This window comes from Lupinus angustifolius, chromosome LG19 (assembly GCF_001865875.1).
Source record: "Lupinus angustifolius cultivar Tanjil chromosome LG19, LupAngTanjil_v1.0, whole genome shotgun sequence".
Lineage (NCBI taxonomy): Eukaryota > Viridiplantae > Streptophyta > Magnoliopsida > Fabales > Fabaceae > Lupinus > Lupinus angustifolius.
The window spans coordinates 17,283,199-17,300,133 of NC_032027.1; the positions used below are offsets into that span (position 1 = coordinate 17,283,199).

The following is a 16,935-nucleotide window of genomic DNA, read 5'->3' on the forward strand; positions in this document are numbered from 1 at the left end:
CAGATAAAAAGTAATAATAAACAAAAATAAAAGTAAGTTGGCATGTCTATAAATTTATGAATAAGTTGGGTATATTATTGTTAGGTTGTTTTTGTTGATCTTGTATTAAAGGGTCACCTAATTAGACAGGCACTCATCAAGGAATCAGGTCATTAAAAATGCTACAAAATCAAAATCAAACCATAATAATGAAATAAAAATCTTATAATTTACACTTTTGTATATTGTTAGAGATAAATTAAATTATTTACATGGTATAAGATTATTTATACCATGTTAGGTAGTTTTGATTGATCACTAGTATTTCTCATACACTTTCTTATTTGAGATGGATTAAACCATAATCTGCAACAAACTCTATTTTCAACACATCTATATATTCAAGGGAAATTGGAGGTCCCCAATTAAACTAACTCAATTCCCGGATACCTAATTCACACACTTGGATTTGTTATGAACAAGTGTTTGTTCTTTTTTAGCTTATCAATATATAAATGTAAATCCAAATTAGATTAGGTGCCTACTATTCACCTAACAAAATCAAGCTTAAGTCACAAAAATGGCATTGGACTGATATGATAGCAGTACTCAATGATATTCTCTCACCTTATAGATAAGGAATTAATCATTTTAGAGTACATGATTAACATTCTAACAAGTGTCATTTATGAAAATAGAAATCAAACTTTTGATCATTTAGTTATTTTATAGATCTAACAAAACCTTATACCATTAAATCAACGTATTTTGTTTATTGAAAGTTGAGAATGGAGAAACAAGTTGGACCAAGAGAATTATGAGTGGGAAAGTATGGGTAGCAAGGTCAATTTGTTCTTCTCTCCTCTTCACCAATCAAAGACTTTGAAATTCTCTTCCACACCACACCACACCACATCACATGAAGAAACAAGAAACCAAACACAAACACAAACACTTGATCTATCTTTCTATATTCTCACAATCTCAAACAACTCTCTCACGTTTGATCCTTCAAACATGAGAGGTTTAACTTTCTTCTTTTTTTGGTTCTTCACATCACACACTTTTCTCACCACAACCTTTGCACATACCTTAACAGCAACACAAACTCTCACAACCAACCAAACCCTCTTATCACAAAATGAAATTTTTGTACTAGGATTCTTTTCTGGAACACACTCCAACTTGTACTTAGCCATATGGTATAAAAACACACCTGAAAAAACCATTGTATGGGTTGCAAATAGAGACAACCCTCTTCACAATTCCACAGGATCTCTCAAATTTGGAGACAGTGGAAACATAGTTCTTGTCAATGATTCTGGTAACACTATATGGTCCTCAAATCAAACCATAGCTAGAAATCCAGTGCTTCAACTTTTGGATTCTGGTAATCTAGTTATAAGAGAAGCAAATAGTGACAACACAAATTTTTTATGGCAAAGTTTTGATTTTCCAACAGATACACTATTACCAGGAATGTACCTAGGTTGGAACATGGACACAGGCATAGAGAAACACATAACATCATGGAAGATCAATGGACAAGACCCTTCAACTGGAGATTATTCTTTCAAGATGAATTATCATGGACTACCAGAAATTTTTCTATGGAACAATAATGAAATAATATATAGAAGTGGTCCTTGGAATGGTGATAGATTCAGTGGTGTACCAGAAATGCAACCTGATACAGATTCTATTAATTTTACCTTCACAGCAAATGAACATGAAGTATATTACTCATTCTCAATCATGAACCAATCCTTGTTTTCAAGGCTTTCTGTGACCTCAGATGGTGAACTACAAAGACTTACATGGATACAAAGCAATAAAGTTTGGACTAAGTTTTGGTATGCACCAAAAGACCAATGTGATGGTTATAGAGAGTGTGGTCCAAATGGTATATGTGATTCTAATGCTTCACCTGTTTGTAAATGTTTGAGAGGGTTTAGGCCTAAGGATCAACAAGCTTGGAATTTGAGAGATGGGTCTGGTGGGTGTGTGAGGAATAATGATTTGGATTGTAAGAGTGATAAGTTTTTGCATATGATGAATGTGAAGTTGCCAGAGACAAGAAATGTGTTTGTAAATAGGAGCATGACAATTGTGGAATGTGAAGATTTGTGTCATAGGAATTGTTCTTGTAGTGGTTATGCTAATGTTGAGATAACAAATGGAGGAAGTGGTTGTGTGATGTGGAATAGTGAGCTCATTGATATGAGACAGTATGATGAAGGTGGACAAGATCTCTATGTCAGATTAGCAGCTTCTGATCTTGGTATGTTCATATTTCTTTCTTCTTCTATGTTTTATTCATAATTTTCTATTCTCAGTTTCATTTTTTATTTTAATCCATATTTGTTTGGGTGTTGTTAAGAGGGCTTAGGCATTTTGCTGATTCAATATGATTCAATTTGGCAAGTTAATGTGATGCAAATCAAAGTTTGAAATTATGATTATGGTAAAGTTTATGAACCATCAAATTGTCAGAGTTTTATATTGAATAGAGTAATAAACTCAACGTGATACTTAAGTCATGAGTCTCTCCCACCTAATAGATTAGGCTATTTGGTTGGACTCAACATATAGGCTGAATTAAGATACATTACCGAATACCGATAGATGAGTGAAACTGCTAAAAGAGAAAGAGCTATCATCAAGCCAATGTTGATTGAGTGAAAACCGTCATGGACATCAGCCCTTAAAGGAACACCAATGTTAGGAGTCTCACATTGAGTAGAATAACAAACTCAATGTATTACTTAAACCATGAAGCTCTCTCATTTAATAGACTACCAAAAATTCTTTTTGGTTGGGCTCTCCTCATGTATTTAAATCCTAACAAAAAAAAATTCATAATGTTTGGATAATTATGAAAAACTATAGGTTGCAAATGTGATTGCAAATTACTAAAATTGTAATAAGTTGTATAGTTCTGTATCTATCTCACAAGTGCCATAAAATCTTTTAGAGTAAACTTAGTTAGGAGAATTTTGATATATAAAAAAGAGTATCCAAGTTCAAACTTTAGAAAGTGTGTCCTCTAGGAACAACACAACATAGAATAGAAATGGATTTTCACTTGAGGCAAGCAAATGCTTCAAAGAGGACAAATGTGTGTTTTTTGAAAAAGCATTCTATTATTTTCATATGATTAATTTTTTCATTTATATGATGAATTGTTTCCTTATATATGATCTAGTTTCTAAATTTCAAAGAAAAAAGTTGTAGGTGTAGGAAATCAAAGTCATACATTTTGACAATACGAACGTTTGGTTGTTGTTAGTTAATCGATTAAATAAATGCCTTCAAACAACAAAAATAAATGCTAACTAAAGGGCCTTTTTAATTTTTATAGAATATTGGTGGGCCATTCGACTTTAGTTTCTAAGATAAATTTGAGGACGATACGGGCTTCTAAGCATTGTATCATAGCAGACCCTTTTGACTTGTACTTTTCATGGGCCAGGTCACTTTTTACAAGTCCAAAATTTTAATTATTTTTAAATTAAATAATTGAAAAACTTGTAAATTATTCGTTATAATGGAGGATCCAGTAATGAAAATAATCTCATTTCTTTTTGCAAGAGATTAAAACCGTTTATGCAATATTAGTCAATAAAAATTTATTAGTACTATTACATATAATTTGCATTGTACCCATTGATAAATCTTGTTTTTTAAGTGACTTCATAAACATTGTTTTTATTTCAAGATGATGTTGATAGAATTGTTGAAGTTACATCAAGCTACCTACATCTATCTATACATGTGTTCACACTATAATTTGAAATTGAGAAACAAAGTTGAATTTTGCCTCTTATATTAGAAAGAGATTAGTCCTTATTTCTTAAAGAAAGTGGAAAAATAAAAATCTTCTTATGGTCCTTAAGTTAGGTAGGGTTTAGGTGTGTTAAAGTAAAAGGGTTATGGACTTTAAGTGAATGAAAATTGGGCCATTTACGCATCAACCTCATAGGTGGGACCCAAGAAAGTTTTGTTTTTTATAATATTATTATGTGGGAGTGCCCTACCATGGCTTAATAAGGTTAAACATTTACCTCAAACTATGACATTCAAAACAAATGAATTCTTCCATAATCGGAAAAACTATTAGATCATATATATTATTTGTTTGGTTTTCAAGTTTTTTCTATATATTTTTCAAATAGTTTATTTATGTTGTTTTCTTGTTTAAAAATCATCTTTCAATGAGAATTTTTTTAATTTATTTTGAACTCAATAATATTGAAATTGTAAATCATATGGAGATACCACAACTTATGTGCATTTAAAGTAAGTTTTCTTTTTAAAAGGATGTGAAATTTTATAATCATTAACTACCCCAATTAAGGTAGTCAAAAGGGTTGGTTATCAAAGATGTCTCATTCTACAAATGTTTAAACATTTATCTAGCAAGGAACTTCTAAAGTTGAGAATAAGGACTAGTCTCATGTACAAGTAGAAATAAGTTGGAGTTTTTATTTTTTATTTTTTATATTAAGGTATTCATCATCCTATAGTTAAGAAATTAATCCCTTTAGAGTGTGTAGTTGACCATTCTAACAAATATTGCTTTCATGAATCGAACTTTTAACCTAATACGATTTCGATGACTCCATAAGATCTTACATCTCTAGACCAATGTCTCGTCAGTAAAATAAGTTAAGTTGGGACCATGAGTATATTTTATAACGTCATAAAATATTATAATAGAAAGATAATAGGTTTGATTTTACAAGGATAAAAGTTAGTGTAATGGATAACTTAGCCTATTTGATTAGTTTTCATGTCCTTCAAATGAAACTCTATTGCTAATTTAAGGGAAACCAATCTTTAAGTCTATTTTTTCTTGTCTGTAAATGTTGATTCAGCCTAATTACTACATAACAAGAAAAATATATGAGAGGATCCATTGCCAAAAAAGTTCTATGCAACCTTACCTTATACAAAGTGAAAAATGGTTGCACATATAACATAAATGTTCACTTTATATTTGTTCATGTGAGTGTAACATAGTTTTTATCTTGACTATTTTGCTTTTCTATGATCTTTCTAATTACAGGTGCATCTCATGAAACAAATGATAGAGCTAAGATTGTAGGAATCACAATTAGTTCCTCTGTTGTACTTTTTGGATTATTGGGTATCTATTTCATATGGAGAAAAAGAAAATTGCAAAGTAAAATGAATGAGAATCAAGAACAAAGAGGTAATGTACAAGTACTATACCTCATATGAATATGTATATTGTTTATATATGTTGTTTTGTTGTATCATAAAATGTTTGTTTTTTGACACTATACCAGGTTCTTTACAGAGAAACCAGCATCCACTAATGAATGAGGTTGTGTTTTCAAGTAATAGATACTCAGGAGAAAGGAATATGGATGAACTAGAATTGCCAATGTTTGATTTCAATACCATAACAATGGCTACAAACAATTTCTCAGAAACAAATAAACTAGGCCAAGGAGGGTTTGGTAGTGTTTACAAGGTAAGTTGTTTTTATAACTCGAAATCGGAAAATAACCATAATGTAAGTAATCTAAGTAGAGTGATTGTGGTTATACCAGGGCAGGTTGATGGAAGGACAAGAAATTGCTGTGAAAAGGTTGTCAAAAACCTCAGGGCAAGGAGTTGATGAATTTAAGAATGAGGTTAAGTTAATTATCAAGCTCCAACATCGAAATCTTGTTCGGCTTTCCGGTTGTTGCATTGAGAAGGATGAGAGGCTTTTGGTGTATGAGTATATGGAAAATAGAAGCCTTGATTCCATTTTGTTTGGTGAGTTGTTCAACATTTTGCAACTTCAACTATTTTTAAGACATGTTCTGCTGATTTTGCCATAATGTTTATTCAAATACTTCATATTTATAGTTACCTAATGTTTCAGACAAAGCCAAAACTTCCTTGTTGGATTGGAAAATTCGCTTCAACATTATTTGTGGAATAGCAAGAGGGCTTCTTTATCTGCACCATGATTCCAGGTTTAGAATTATCCATCGGGATCTGAAGGCAAGCAACATTTTACTCGACAAAGATATGAACCCAAAAATATCAGACTTCGGAATGGCTCGAATGTTTCACACAGATCAGACAGAAGCAAATACATTGAGAGTTGTTGGAACATAGTAAGTACCACAACATAACATTGTAATGCTCTCTAAGATGCCGAATCTAATTACATCGTTATTTTGTTTTCCTAATGTTCAGTGGCTATATGTCTCCGGAGTATGCTATGGACGGAAACTTCTCAGTGAAGTCTGATGTTTTCAGCTTCGGAGTCTTAGTTCTGGAGATCATAAGTGGAAAGAAGAATAAAGGATTCTATTATGCAAATGATGAATTGAATCTTTTAGGGAATGTAGGTGAAATAACTTATTTAATCAGATTCCTAGCTAGTTCATGATATCTTGATGAATCACTAAAAATAATTGATTATGCTTTCTTTCAGGTATGGAGGAAGTGGAAAGAAGGCAATGCATTAGAACTTATTGATTCATCCATTGGCGACTCATATTCGCCATCTGAAGCTCTTAGATGCATACACATCGGCCTCTTATGCGTCCAGGAACGCGCCGAAGATAGGCCGAAAATGCCTTCAGTGATCTTGATGCTGAATAGTGAAACTGCATCAATGCCAGTACCTAGAAACCCTGGTTTCTCTGTAGGAAGAAATCCGACCGAGACTAATTCTTCTTCAAGTAAGCAAGATGAATCATGGAGTGTGAACCAAGTCACAGTCACAGTACTTGATGCTAGGTAGTGAGAAAATTATATGATTTCATCTAACATATATGTAACATTTTCCTTTCTAATAGTTGCAGCATATTTGAGATCTACTTGATCTAGTTTTGGTGTAATATGTAAGAGATACTATACCTTCATTAAATAGAAAATACTACCTAGTTAAAGGTAGGTTTTCCCTTTGATCAATCAATAGTGTGAAATTCTCTATGGTGCTTCTTCATCTCATCACCAACTAAAGGGAAACTAGAATCAGAAACAAGGCTCAAGAGGGCAACATTTGATAAGAAAATAATTAAAGTCACTAACAATGCTCTAACATACTACACATACATCACTATATGGTTTATATCTACATATATAATTTTCATTTGTTTATAACTAGGTTGAGGTTCATATTGTTTTCCATACACCTACATTCTGATTTTGAAACATGGCATATGTCAAAGTATCCAACTCTTTTCACTCTACTTTCTTTCTATTGGGAATGACAACGGGACAGATCGGGGTCAGATTATTTTACTAGGCCTTTTAATAATTTATCTGCCATGCTCTTTTTCTCATCCAACTCTAGTTGTTGCAATGAGTCTTTTACAAATGTTACCAAAGTGTTTCTCATCCAATTCTTACTGCAAGATATTAATTAATATGCTCTTCTATAGGAATCTTTGTCAACTCTGTCATTGTCTTTACCCTTTCCCTCTTCCATTCAATTAATCTCCTTCCTCCTCAAACATTTTCATTAAATCTTGTATAAATATATTCAAATAAAATTGAACTCAAATAAGTTTTAGTATCTATAATATAAATAATTTAGATTTTAGTCCTTCATTTTTGTGTTGTTTTTTATTCTCTACTTTATTTGGTCAATTTAGTTTTAGTTTCTATCACTAGAGTGTCAATGCAATTATTAATCACGTTACTAATTACTAATTAATATGACATGCTAGTATTAATTGCATCATTCTTAGGATTAAAACCAAAATTTAAGATATTTTTATGATAAAATTATATTTTGACTAAATTGTGAGGTCATGAACATAAAGCTTTAAAAGAATTTTATTCATATCTTAAACCTTATCCAATGTCTAGATTGTTGGTTGAATGAAGACTCAAAAGTACAAATCAATTCTCTTAATCATGGAAGATTTTGAACTACAAGTCTAATAGAGAATTAAAAAACTATTGAAAGCAATATCTGACTTATAAGTCCATGACAATGATCATTCCAATTACTTGTAGCAAGCTAATTTATAACACATATCATGTATTGTTTATATTTCATTGATGAAGATCCACTCTTCTCATCTCTTACATAACATTATTCTCTTTCTACACAAGTTGGTAACTTTAACTCATGCATTTCTTGTAAGAACTGTTGAGACAATCCAGTTTTCATTCACGAGATTGAACCTCCAATCACATATCCTAAAGTAACTCACACAAAGCTTCTTATCCCATTATCACACATTCCCAACTAATTGTGAAAGAGGGTTATAGTACTTATCACATGAATGCCATAAATATAACATATACAACCTCTATATATATATATATATATAACTATACTAGGACATGTATGTTTGCATGTCCAATATTCAGAAGGCATTTATATCTCAAAATAAACTAGCCCATTATTTATTTTAGATGAAGCATTTTATAGAGTTGGTTTTAACATTGACATGGATCTGGCTGAGCCTAAGTGCTAAATCATGCTACTCTCAAGTGGTGCCACGACCACAGCAGGGTCAACAAGTGCCATGTTTCTTCATATTTGGTGATTCATTGGTTGATAATGGAAACAATAATGGTATGTTAACCCTTGCTAGGGCCAATTACAGACCTTATGGCATTGATTTTCCACAAGGTGCCACTGGCCGCTTCACCAATGGTCGAACTTATGTTGATGCATTAGGTAAAGTAATAATAGTACTATATGTTATAATTTATATTTTAACCCTTTTAAGTATTTAGTCCATGTAGATGTATGATATAATTTTTTAGTCTAATTTCTATTTAAGTTTTATTTTATTTTGTTTATCATTTTATAAAAATAGTGTGATTTTTTGGGGAATTTTTAGTAAGAAGAAAACCTCATGTTTCCTCAACACTTGGATTTAATTTTGGGCTAACAACAATCAAATAGCTATAACATGTTAGATTTCCTATTAACAATATGGTTCATATTTGTTAGAACCTAAAATCTTGTTCTCTACATTTTTTGTTTAATAATTGCAGCTCAGCTTCTAGGTTTTCCAACATATATTCCACCTTATTCTAGAGCAAGGGGTTTGGAACTATTAAGAGGAACCAATTATGCATCTGGAGCAGCAGGCATCAGAGATGAAACAGGCAATAACCTGGTATTCTAATTATTTATGACAAATCACATACCCTATACCTATTTTTTTTATATAAAAAATGAGTAAAATGTTTACAAGTCAAGATTAGTTAATGTTCTACAAATATAACATGTCACATTTGTCAATATTAAGTGAATAAAATGATTTAATTTGTAAGAGGATATAGCATTTCTAAGTGATTATGATTTTCCATTGTAACTAATTAACAAAAAATGCAGGGAGCACATACATCAATGACTGAGCAAGTGACTAATTTTGGAAACACAGTGCAAGAGTTGAGAAGATTCTTCAGAGGAGACAATGATTCTCTTAATAACTACCTAAGCAAATGTTTATTTTTCTCAGGAATGGGAAGCAATGATTACCTGAATAACTATTTTATGCCAGATTTTTATTCAACTAATACAGATTATACTCCTACAGCTTTTGCATCTGTCCTTCTTCAACAGTATGCTCGCCAACTAACTGTAAGTTATTAACATCTACTTCTAAAATGATATACGAAGGTATTATTAATCACATGTATTGGATTGTTAACCAGATAACTACTAGTTACTAACATTTTTTTTGTAATACCAAGTATATCTCATGCATCATCTTGTGGATAAGGAACTAATCTCTTTTGGGGTGTACGACTGTCTCTCTCAACAATTGTCGCTTACAGGAATTGAACCGTACCCTTAACATTTTGGTCTTTCTGGAATCTAACGGAACCTTGCACTATTAGACCATACTTTATGAATGTACCATTAAACAATTATTATCTATCTAATACACATGATTATCAATGAATGAATGTAGTTATATATTATGTATCAGATGTAGAGTATGGTATGAAAAAGTAGTATGAGAATATAAGGGTTGATTAATATTAATAATTTGTTAATTGAATTGTGCAGCAATTATATTCACTAGGAGCAAGGAAAGTGATTGTTACAGCAGTTGGCCAAATTGGATGCATACCATACCAACTTGCTCGTTTTCATGGTAACAACAGCAGATGCAATGAAAAAGTCAACAGTGCCATCTTGCTTTTCAACAATGGTCTTAAGAAAATTGTTCAGAATATTAATGGAGGCCAGCTTCCTGGTGCAAAGTTTATATTTTTGGATTTTTATCAAAGCAGCCAAGACCTAGCTTCCAATGGAGCTTCATTTGGTAAATTTCTCTTTTGCTTAGACATGTCTTGTGTACGAATAGTCGAATACTTGTATTATATTTCGTTTATCATAACTACGATAAAATGTGTTTTTGCTGGAGACTCCCGAAACCATAATATTTTGTCGTGATTGTGGACAGTAATTTAAAATGATATTGCCATTGTGACAAAAACTTGTTTTGGAATTTGTGCACAGGATTTGATGTGATAGACAAGGGATGTTGTGGAGTTGGGAGGAACAATGGACAAATTACATGTCTTCCTCTACAACAAACATGCGAAGATCGTAGAAAATACTTGTTCTGGGATGCTTTTCACCCTACTGAGGTGGCAAATATTTTACTTGCCAAGGCTTCATATAGTTCACAATCATACACTTATCCCATGAATATTCAACAATTGGCAACGTTGTAGGACAAGTTGAATATATACTGTTTGTTTGTGTGGTGTATTTTATGTTGTCTAATTTGTTGATTCATCATAATATTTGTCATATTCTGTAGTAATTAAGAATATGTTGTTGCTTAAACCATTTGATTTTCGATCCTTTGTGTACACGTTTGATGCCATTGTGCAAGAATAATAATGCAATAAAGATGCTTCAGTCTATGTACCTAAAAAGCAATAACTTTTTGGTATAGCAATGTATGAATCACCTTCTCTAGAATGAAGGGTGGAATGATGTAGTTTTGAGGTATATTCACTCAAAGCCAAATTAGTTAAAAACAAACTCTAATCATATCTATTCTTCTCCTACACTTGTGGCCATACAAATGGCACTTCAATGTGAATCACCTCATTGTCCTGTATGAAATTGACAAATACAAACAAATCATACTCCACATTTAATACATTCTTCTTCTAACTATAAAATAGTACGTGTTTCCTTTTGATTAAACCTTGTCTATGACTATGAGGCAGAGATTTGAGGGCCATTCCCATCCACTTAAACTTCACCATAGCTGTCTCTATATCATTGCATACATCCTTTGCAGTCTATTACCAATTTATCACCAATAATGTTTTAGAGGAAAAAAAATATAAATTATAATGTAAGAGTTTTTCCCATTTTCATCATATCATTTATTATTTATTTTTAAGAGACCATGTCTCATGTCTCATAATATTGTGTCACTTCACGTATCATGAGATGTGATTGATCAAAAAAATACTTAATAATTACATTTTTAACTTAAATATATATTTTTCAATCAATCATAATATATGACACAAAATATGTGACAAAAGATGTGCTCCCGATTTTTAATCATCATTATCACTTATATATATAAGTATTATAAGTGAAGGGTGGATAATAAACTTCCTTATAATATTACACCCAATAATATTATGAGTTGAATTATGTTTTGGACAACATTGTCTAAAGTAGAAATAGTTTTAATATATCTTAATAACATAGAAATGAAGAAAGACTTACAATGGTCTTCACTTTATTAACATAAAAAATTTGTGAGCTCAAGTCTATTATATAATTCGTTATTTTTAAAAAATAAATTTGAAAACTAAAATGGAGATACAACATTATAAACTTCCGTTAAAAATATGTCATTGAATAATTTATTTTTAAATTAAGGGTAATATTAATTATTGTTCAAAAAATTTATTACATTCACCAATAATAATGCTATAAATATATAAATTTATAATTTCTTGATGCTTATATCAACTAGTAACTGATTTAGTTTTAGATGTGGCTTTGATAATAATATTTTACTCTTAATTAATTAATAATTTATCTTTCTTCTTACATTTTCTCTTGTCATTTTTATATAAAAAATGTTGCACCGACAATGTAAAAGTTTTATATATTGTCACTGTATCATTTTCATGTTTAATCATTATGGACTCTTAAAAAGTAAAGTAAATAAATAATGAATGATTATTAATTGTGTATAAAATTTTACACAACAACATAAATATATCGTCTTACAAAAATATGGATCGATGGGGATTGCATGTTTGTTAAAATGATAGTATATCAAAATAAATGAGTGATAAAAATAGTATTGTTTGTCGTAAAATAATTTGTCAACTTCTTGTTGTTGGAATAATATAAATTTATTTCTCATACAATTTCAAAGGAAACCAAATATATCATCCACACTTTAGATAAGAATGTGAACACTTGTATACAAACCATATGTCCACTTAGCATTATCCTACTGGTTATTATTATATTATCAGATAATGTTCATCGAACACTTTTCTATTCATTGATGCTCTCACATTAGGACTTAATGCATTAACTGGTTTTAACTTTTACTTACTTCTCACTAAGTTCCTAAAATTGCTTGAGGACAAGAATAGAAGATTTTGTACAAGTTGTTGTGATGGATGAAAATGATCTATGATACCTACACGTGAATTGGTTAAGAAGCTTTTTTTTCTTACTGGTATCATCGCACTGGAGCCAATCCTATCTGAGCCGGGAATATCCATAGGTATGTGAGACTAACTCTCCCAGCAGACATTTTTTCTATCCACAAGACTCAAACCCGAGACTTTACTTAAAAATGAATCAAACATGTTCCACTTGAACCAACACATGGTTTAAAAAGCTCATTTGATATCTATATTTATCAATGTTATCAAACTCCCTAACATCAAAATAGAAGAGATCACATATTAAGATTAATCAATTAAATTATTCAATTAATCGAATAAAATAGTATCGTTTATAATTAATAAATATGTATAAATATATAATTATATATAATTAATAATTGTGCATAACTATAAGAGTAACATCTTTCCATTTTTTAGTAGAATAAAGCAAAACATTGAAATATTGTTCCATTTTTTATTAACTTTAAGTGAACCATGTAATTCACTTTTGAAGTTATTTCAATTTAACACTTCCAACCATAATTCTCATCATGGTTCGATCAATGTTCAATTAATATTGCAAATTAGAATCATTTATAAATTTGGTTTACAATCGGACTAGTCAAACAACATGATTTAGTTCAGTCCTAATAATATTAACATTTACATGACACCATCTTAAACACACTTAGAACGTGTTTGACAAAATATGATTGAAAAGTTGGAGGGGCAAAAAAACTAATTGAACGATAAAAATTTATTAAATTTGGTAAAGTTAGGGATCAAAAGTTGAAGAGTGATAATCTAAATAAAATAAAATGCTAAATTGAGTAAAAGTGGTAAAATTATTTTGAAGGGCTTATAAATTAGTAACTTGACATTAGTCATTTTAAGGGGATTATCAAATCTAACTTTATAACTTAGCTATTTTTATGAAAACTCTCCATAATAAAATACAACTACATACTTAATTATATACTTTCATACTTTTCAAACATACCAATTGAAGGAGAAAGACGCCTATTTCAGTAAATTGTGTATTATTTTGTGATAGATTTTTCCGCCTTTTTTGCATCTTTTAATTAAGGAATAAATAATAACAAAATATAATTAAGATTTCACCTTAACATAAATTTTAGCCAAATAAATTATGTAGATTTTTTTACACATATTATCAGTTATATAACATTTGACACATAACACTCTGAACCTATAAATTTATTGTGCTAAAGATTTCATTAAATTATTAACTCTAAGCTATATGTAACACTCAAACCTTGAGATATAACTTATGAATTTCTAAATGTGTCACCCTTTAACCTTAAAACCCTTGTAATAATTCCCCTAAATAAAACCTCATATTATTCGAACTATAAAGTGATTTTTTTTGTTTCCTACAGGTATCCTCGCATTGGAGGCAATCCTGTCCGAGTCGGGCACATCCACAGGTAAGTGGGGCTAACTCTCCCAACGGGCATTTTTTCCATCCACAAGACTCGAACCCGAGTTCTTGCTTAAGGGGAATCAAACATGTACCACTTGAACCAACGCCCGTTGGTAAACTATAAAGTGATTGTTACAAAGTGATACAATTATGACAGACATTACATCTATAATATTATAGGTATATTTTATATTTCATAAAGAAACAAGCTCCCCAAAAGTCTACTATTGCATTAAACAAGGAAAATATTTCATCTTATCATCTTCAATCATAGAATATATATATATATATATATATATTGAGGTCACAAGTTGTGACATGACCTATATTGGGTAGGACATGAGAATCTTGCTAGGAACTTTGATGCTGAGTCATACTGGATCATACCTCTAAGTATATATATATTTGTACTTATTTTCTATATTGAAAATGTCATTTACAATATTAAACACATTCTATGAAATATTAAAGACATTCTTTGTACCTTGATACATATGATTGATGATACAGTCATACAAGTTGACAGCTTCTTGTTCACATCACCCTTTATCCTGTTAGATATGATGCCATGGAATAAAGACATCTCTGCTCTCATATTCTTTTTGTTTTCTTTTGCAAGGCTAATTAACTATTCACTAGATATACGTTAATACCAAATTAAATTATACTAGTTGTATTTAATTTCAGCAATCCATTTTCTTAAATTCAAATAACCATAAGGGTAAGTGAAATAAATGATGAGAGAGAAAAAAGAAATCTTAAATATTTTTTAAATTTAACTCATTTGATCCGTTGGATTTAGGAAAATAAATGACTGAGATTAAATGTAATTAGTATAACTTAACTTAGGTGTAAATTGATCCCTTCTCTTTACTATATCTTACTAGTTTATTAAGATTTTACTATATCTTACTAGTTTATTAAGATGGCAAATAACCCTATCATTTCATGGAAAACAATTTCGTTTAACCCATATCTTTCTCAATTAAATATTTAATGTCTGACTTTAATTATGTTTAAGGTTACTTCATGAAAAGTTTATGACTAAAACCAATTTTTAATAATAGGTGAGCCTTAGGATCACGTAGATATCTAATTGTTATTTATGAAGTTAATTGTTAATTTCATTTTTATTTTTATTTTTTTCTCACTTTAGTCGCAAGTGTATTTTCGTTTTTACTCTTAGTCCGAGTGATAGTTTATCTAGTATCTTAGAATGTTCATAGTACCAAAAAAAAAGTATCTTAATATTCGGATAGATGAATAATTACTATAATATTTTTCAACATCTAACTTATATACTAGTGTTTTAACCAACATTATTGTGTTTGTCACTCAACTTTTATTTAATTCAATAAATTTATTGTTATAACTTACTAGCTTATTATATACATATAAATTAAATTGTAAAAACAATAATCTACATATATTTTTATTACAAAGTTTCTCAGAGTTATTATATTATCCACATTTCATATATATTATTACTTTTATTTAATTGAAAAAGATTGAAGATAATAGATAAGTACATAATGAGATATTAAATGTTCATTTTACAAAGAGAAAGAAGAATTATCTGCTTAAGCATTCAAACATAAGTTAAAATTGTAAAAGTTTAATCTTAATTGCAATGAGCAACATGATAGACAAATGAACCTTAATCTTAATGTTGGCCTGATGGGCCGTCCGGCCCATCCCTCCATGGTCCGTCTAAAAAACGTGCTTCTAAAATTGGTTGAATATGGGCTTTTGGACTAAAAACCCCAACCCAGCCCGACTCGCTAAAAACACCTATCCGAACGGGCTGGCCCGTCAGGCTAAGCCCATTTTGCCATCCCTAGTTATAGAGGGGTTCAGATCCTCTCTGGTACTGGAGGGTCCAGTACTAAAATATGAGATCCAGATTTGGTTCATCGTTTGTGATAAGTTTTTGCCTAAAAATATTTTAAAATATGAACCATCAATTTTTCTATAGTTCACATGTTACAATCTTATGTGGTACTAGACCTTCCAAAAATGATCCATTTTCATTATAATCGTAGTGAAGTGATAAATTCAAACTCTATTTCCAATGGAAAAATACAAAATAGAAGTATTGGAATCATCACAACTATTGAATGAAATGGATATTTGTATCAATTTTTCTGAGTTATAGATCAGAACATTCACTTTCTCAGCTCAATAACTAATAAGGACCGAAAGTACAGTCATGTACAGAGAAAAGATTTAAAATGTAAAAAAATACTTGTTAATACTAAAAAATATATCTGCAAGCCCTAATATAAAGTTAGATAGAGTAATGTAAGGCACAAGGATCATATGTTGCAAAAAAATCCATGTCATCCTATCTTAAATCAAAGCACATTCTATCAATGTAATAAAAACAAAATATTTTTCATATTTATTATTTTTTAATTAATTATTAATTTTTTATTAGACTGGGATAAAGTATAACACATAAGGTTAGGTGTTAGATGTGTCGGTCACATAACCTATTAACCCGATATATTTTTATAATTTTCTATTAACACTATATTATTGATTATAAAAAATATATAACATTCCTATTTCCTAGCTATGTTCTCCTCTTACATTTATGAGTGTTAATGAGAAATATAAAGTCTAATCACGGAGTATGGCAAAAGATAACAAAAGGATATTATTTTTTTGTATAATCATATCCCAAAAAATAACTTTCCCTTATAAATTTTTAGTGAATGTCTTCATAAATATATTGACCATAAATTATATATAAAATATTTTATGAAAAAACTCTCCCCTTAATAAATATGTTGACATAAAACATATAAATTTTTAGTATAGTTAATTATCCAACACAATTCTCCTTTCAATTACATTAATTATAAATATGCAGATGTGATTTAAATATT

The 16,935-nt window shown here is 30.1% G+C and overlaps 2 protein-coding genes across 2 annotated transcripts; both read left to right on the forward strand.

The window, feature by feature from the left end:
- LOC109334844 (receptor-like serine/threonine-protein kinase SD1-8) lies at positions 789-6,928 on the forward strand. Its single transcript, XM_019570828.1, has 7 exons — positions 789-2,260; positions 5,048-5,194; positions 5,292-5,479; positions 5,559-5,769; positions 5,879-6,116; positions 6,199-6,349; positions 6,440-6,928. Exons 1-7 carry the CDS (start codon positions 811-813, stop codon positions 6,749-6,751), a joined length of 2,697 nt encoding a protein of 898 aa, XP_019426373.1. The 5' UTR covers positions 789-810; the 3' UTR covers positions 6,752-6,928.
- Positions 8,324-10,863, forward strand: LOC109333690 (GDSL esterase/lipase At1g33811). Its single transcript, XM_019569235.1, has 5 exons — positions 8,324-8,647; positions 8,971-9,095; positions 9,314-9,562; positions 9,995-10,253; positions 10,451-10,863. The coding sequence occupies exons 1-5, from the start codon at positions 8,380-8,382 to the stop codon at positions 10,666-10,668; spliced, it is 1,119 nt and encodes a 372-aa protein (XP_019424780.1). The 5' UTR covers positions 8,324-8,379; the 3' UTR covers positions 10,669-10,863.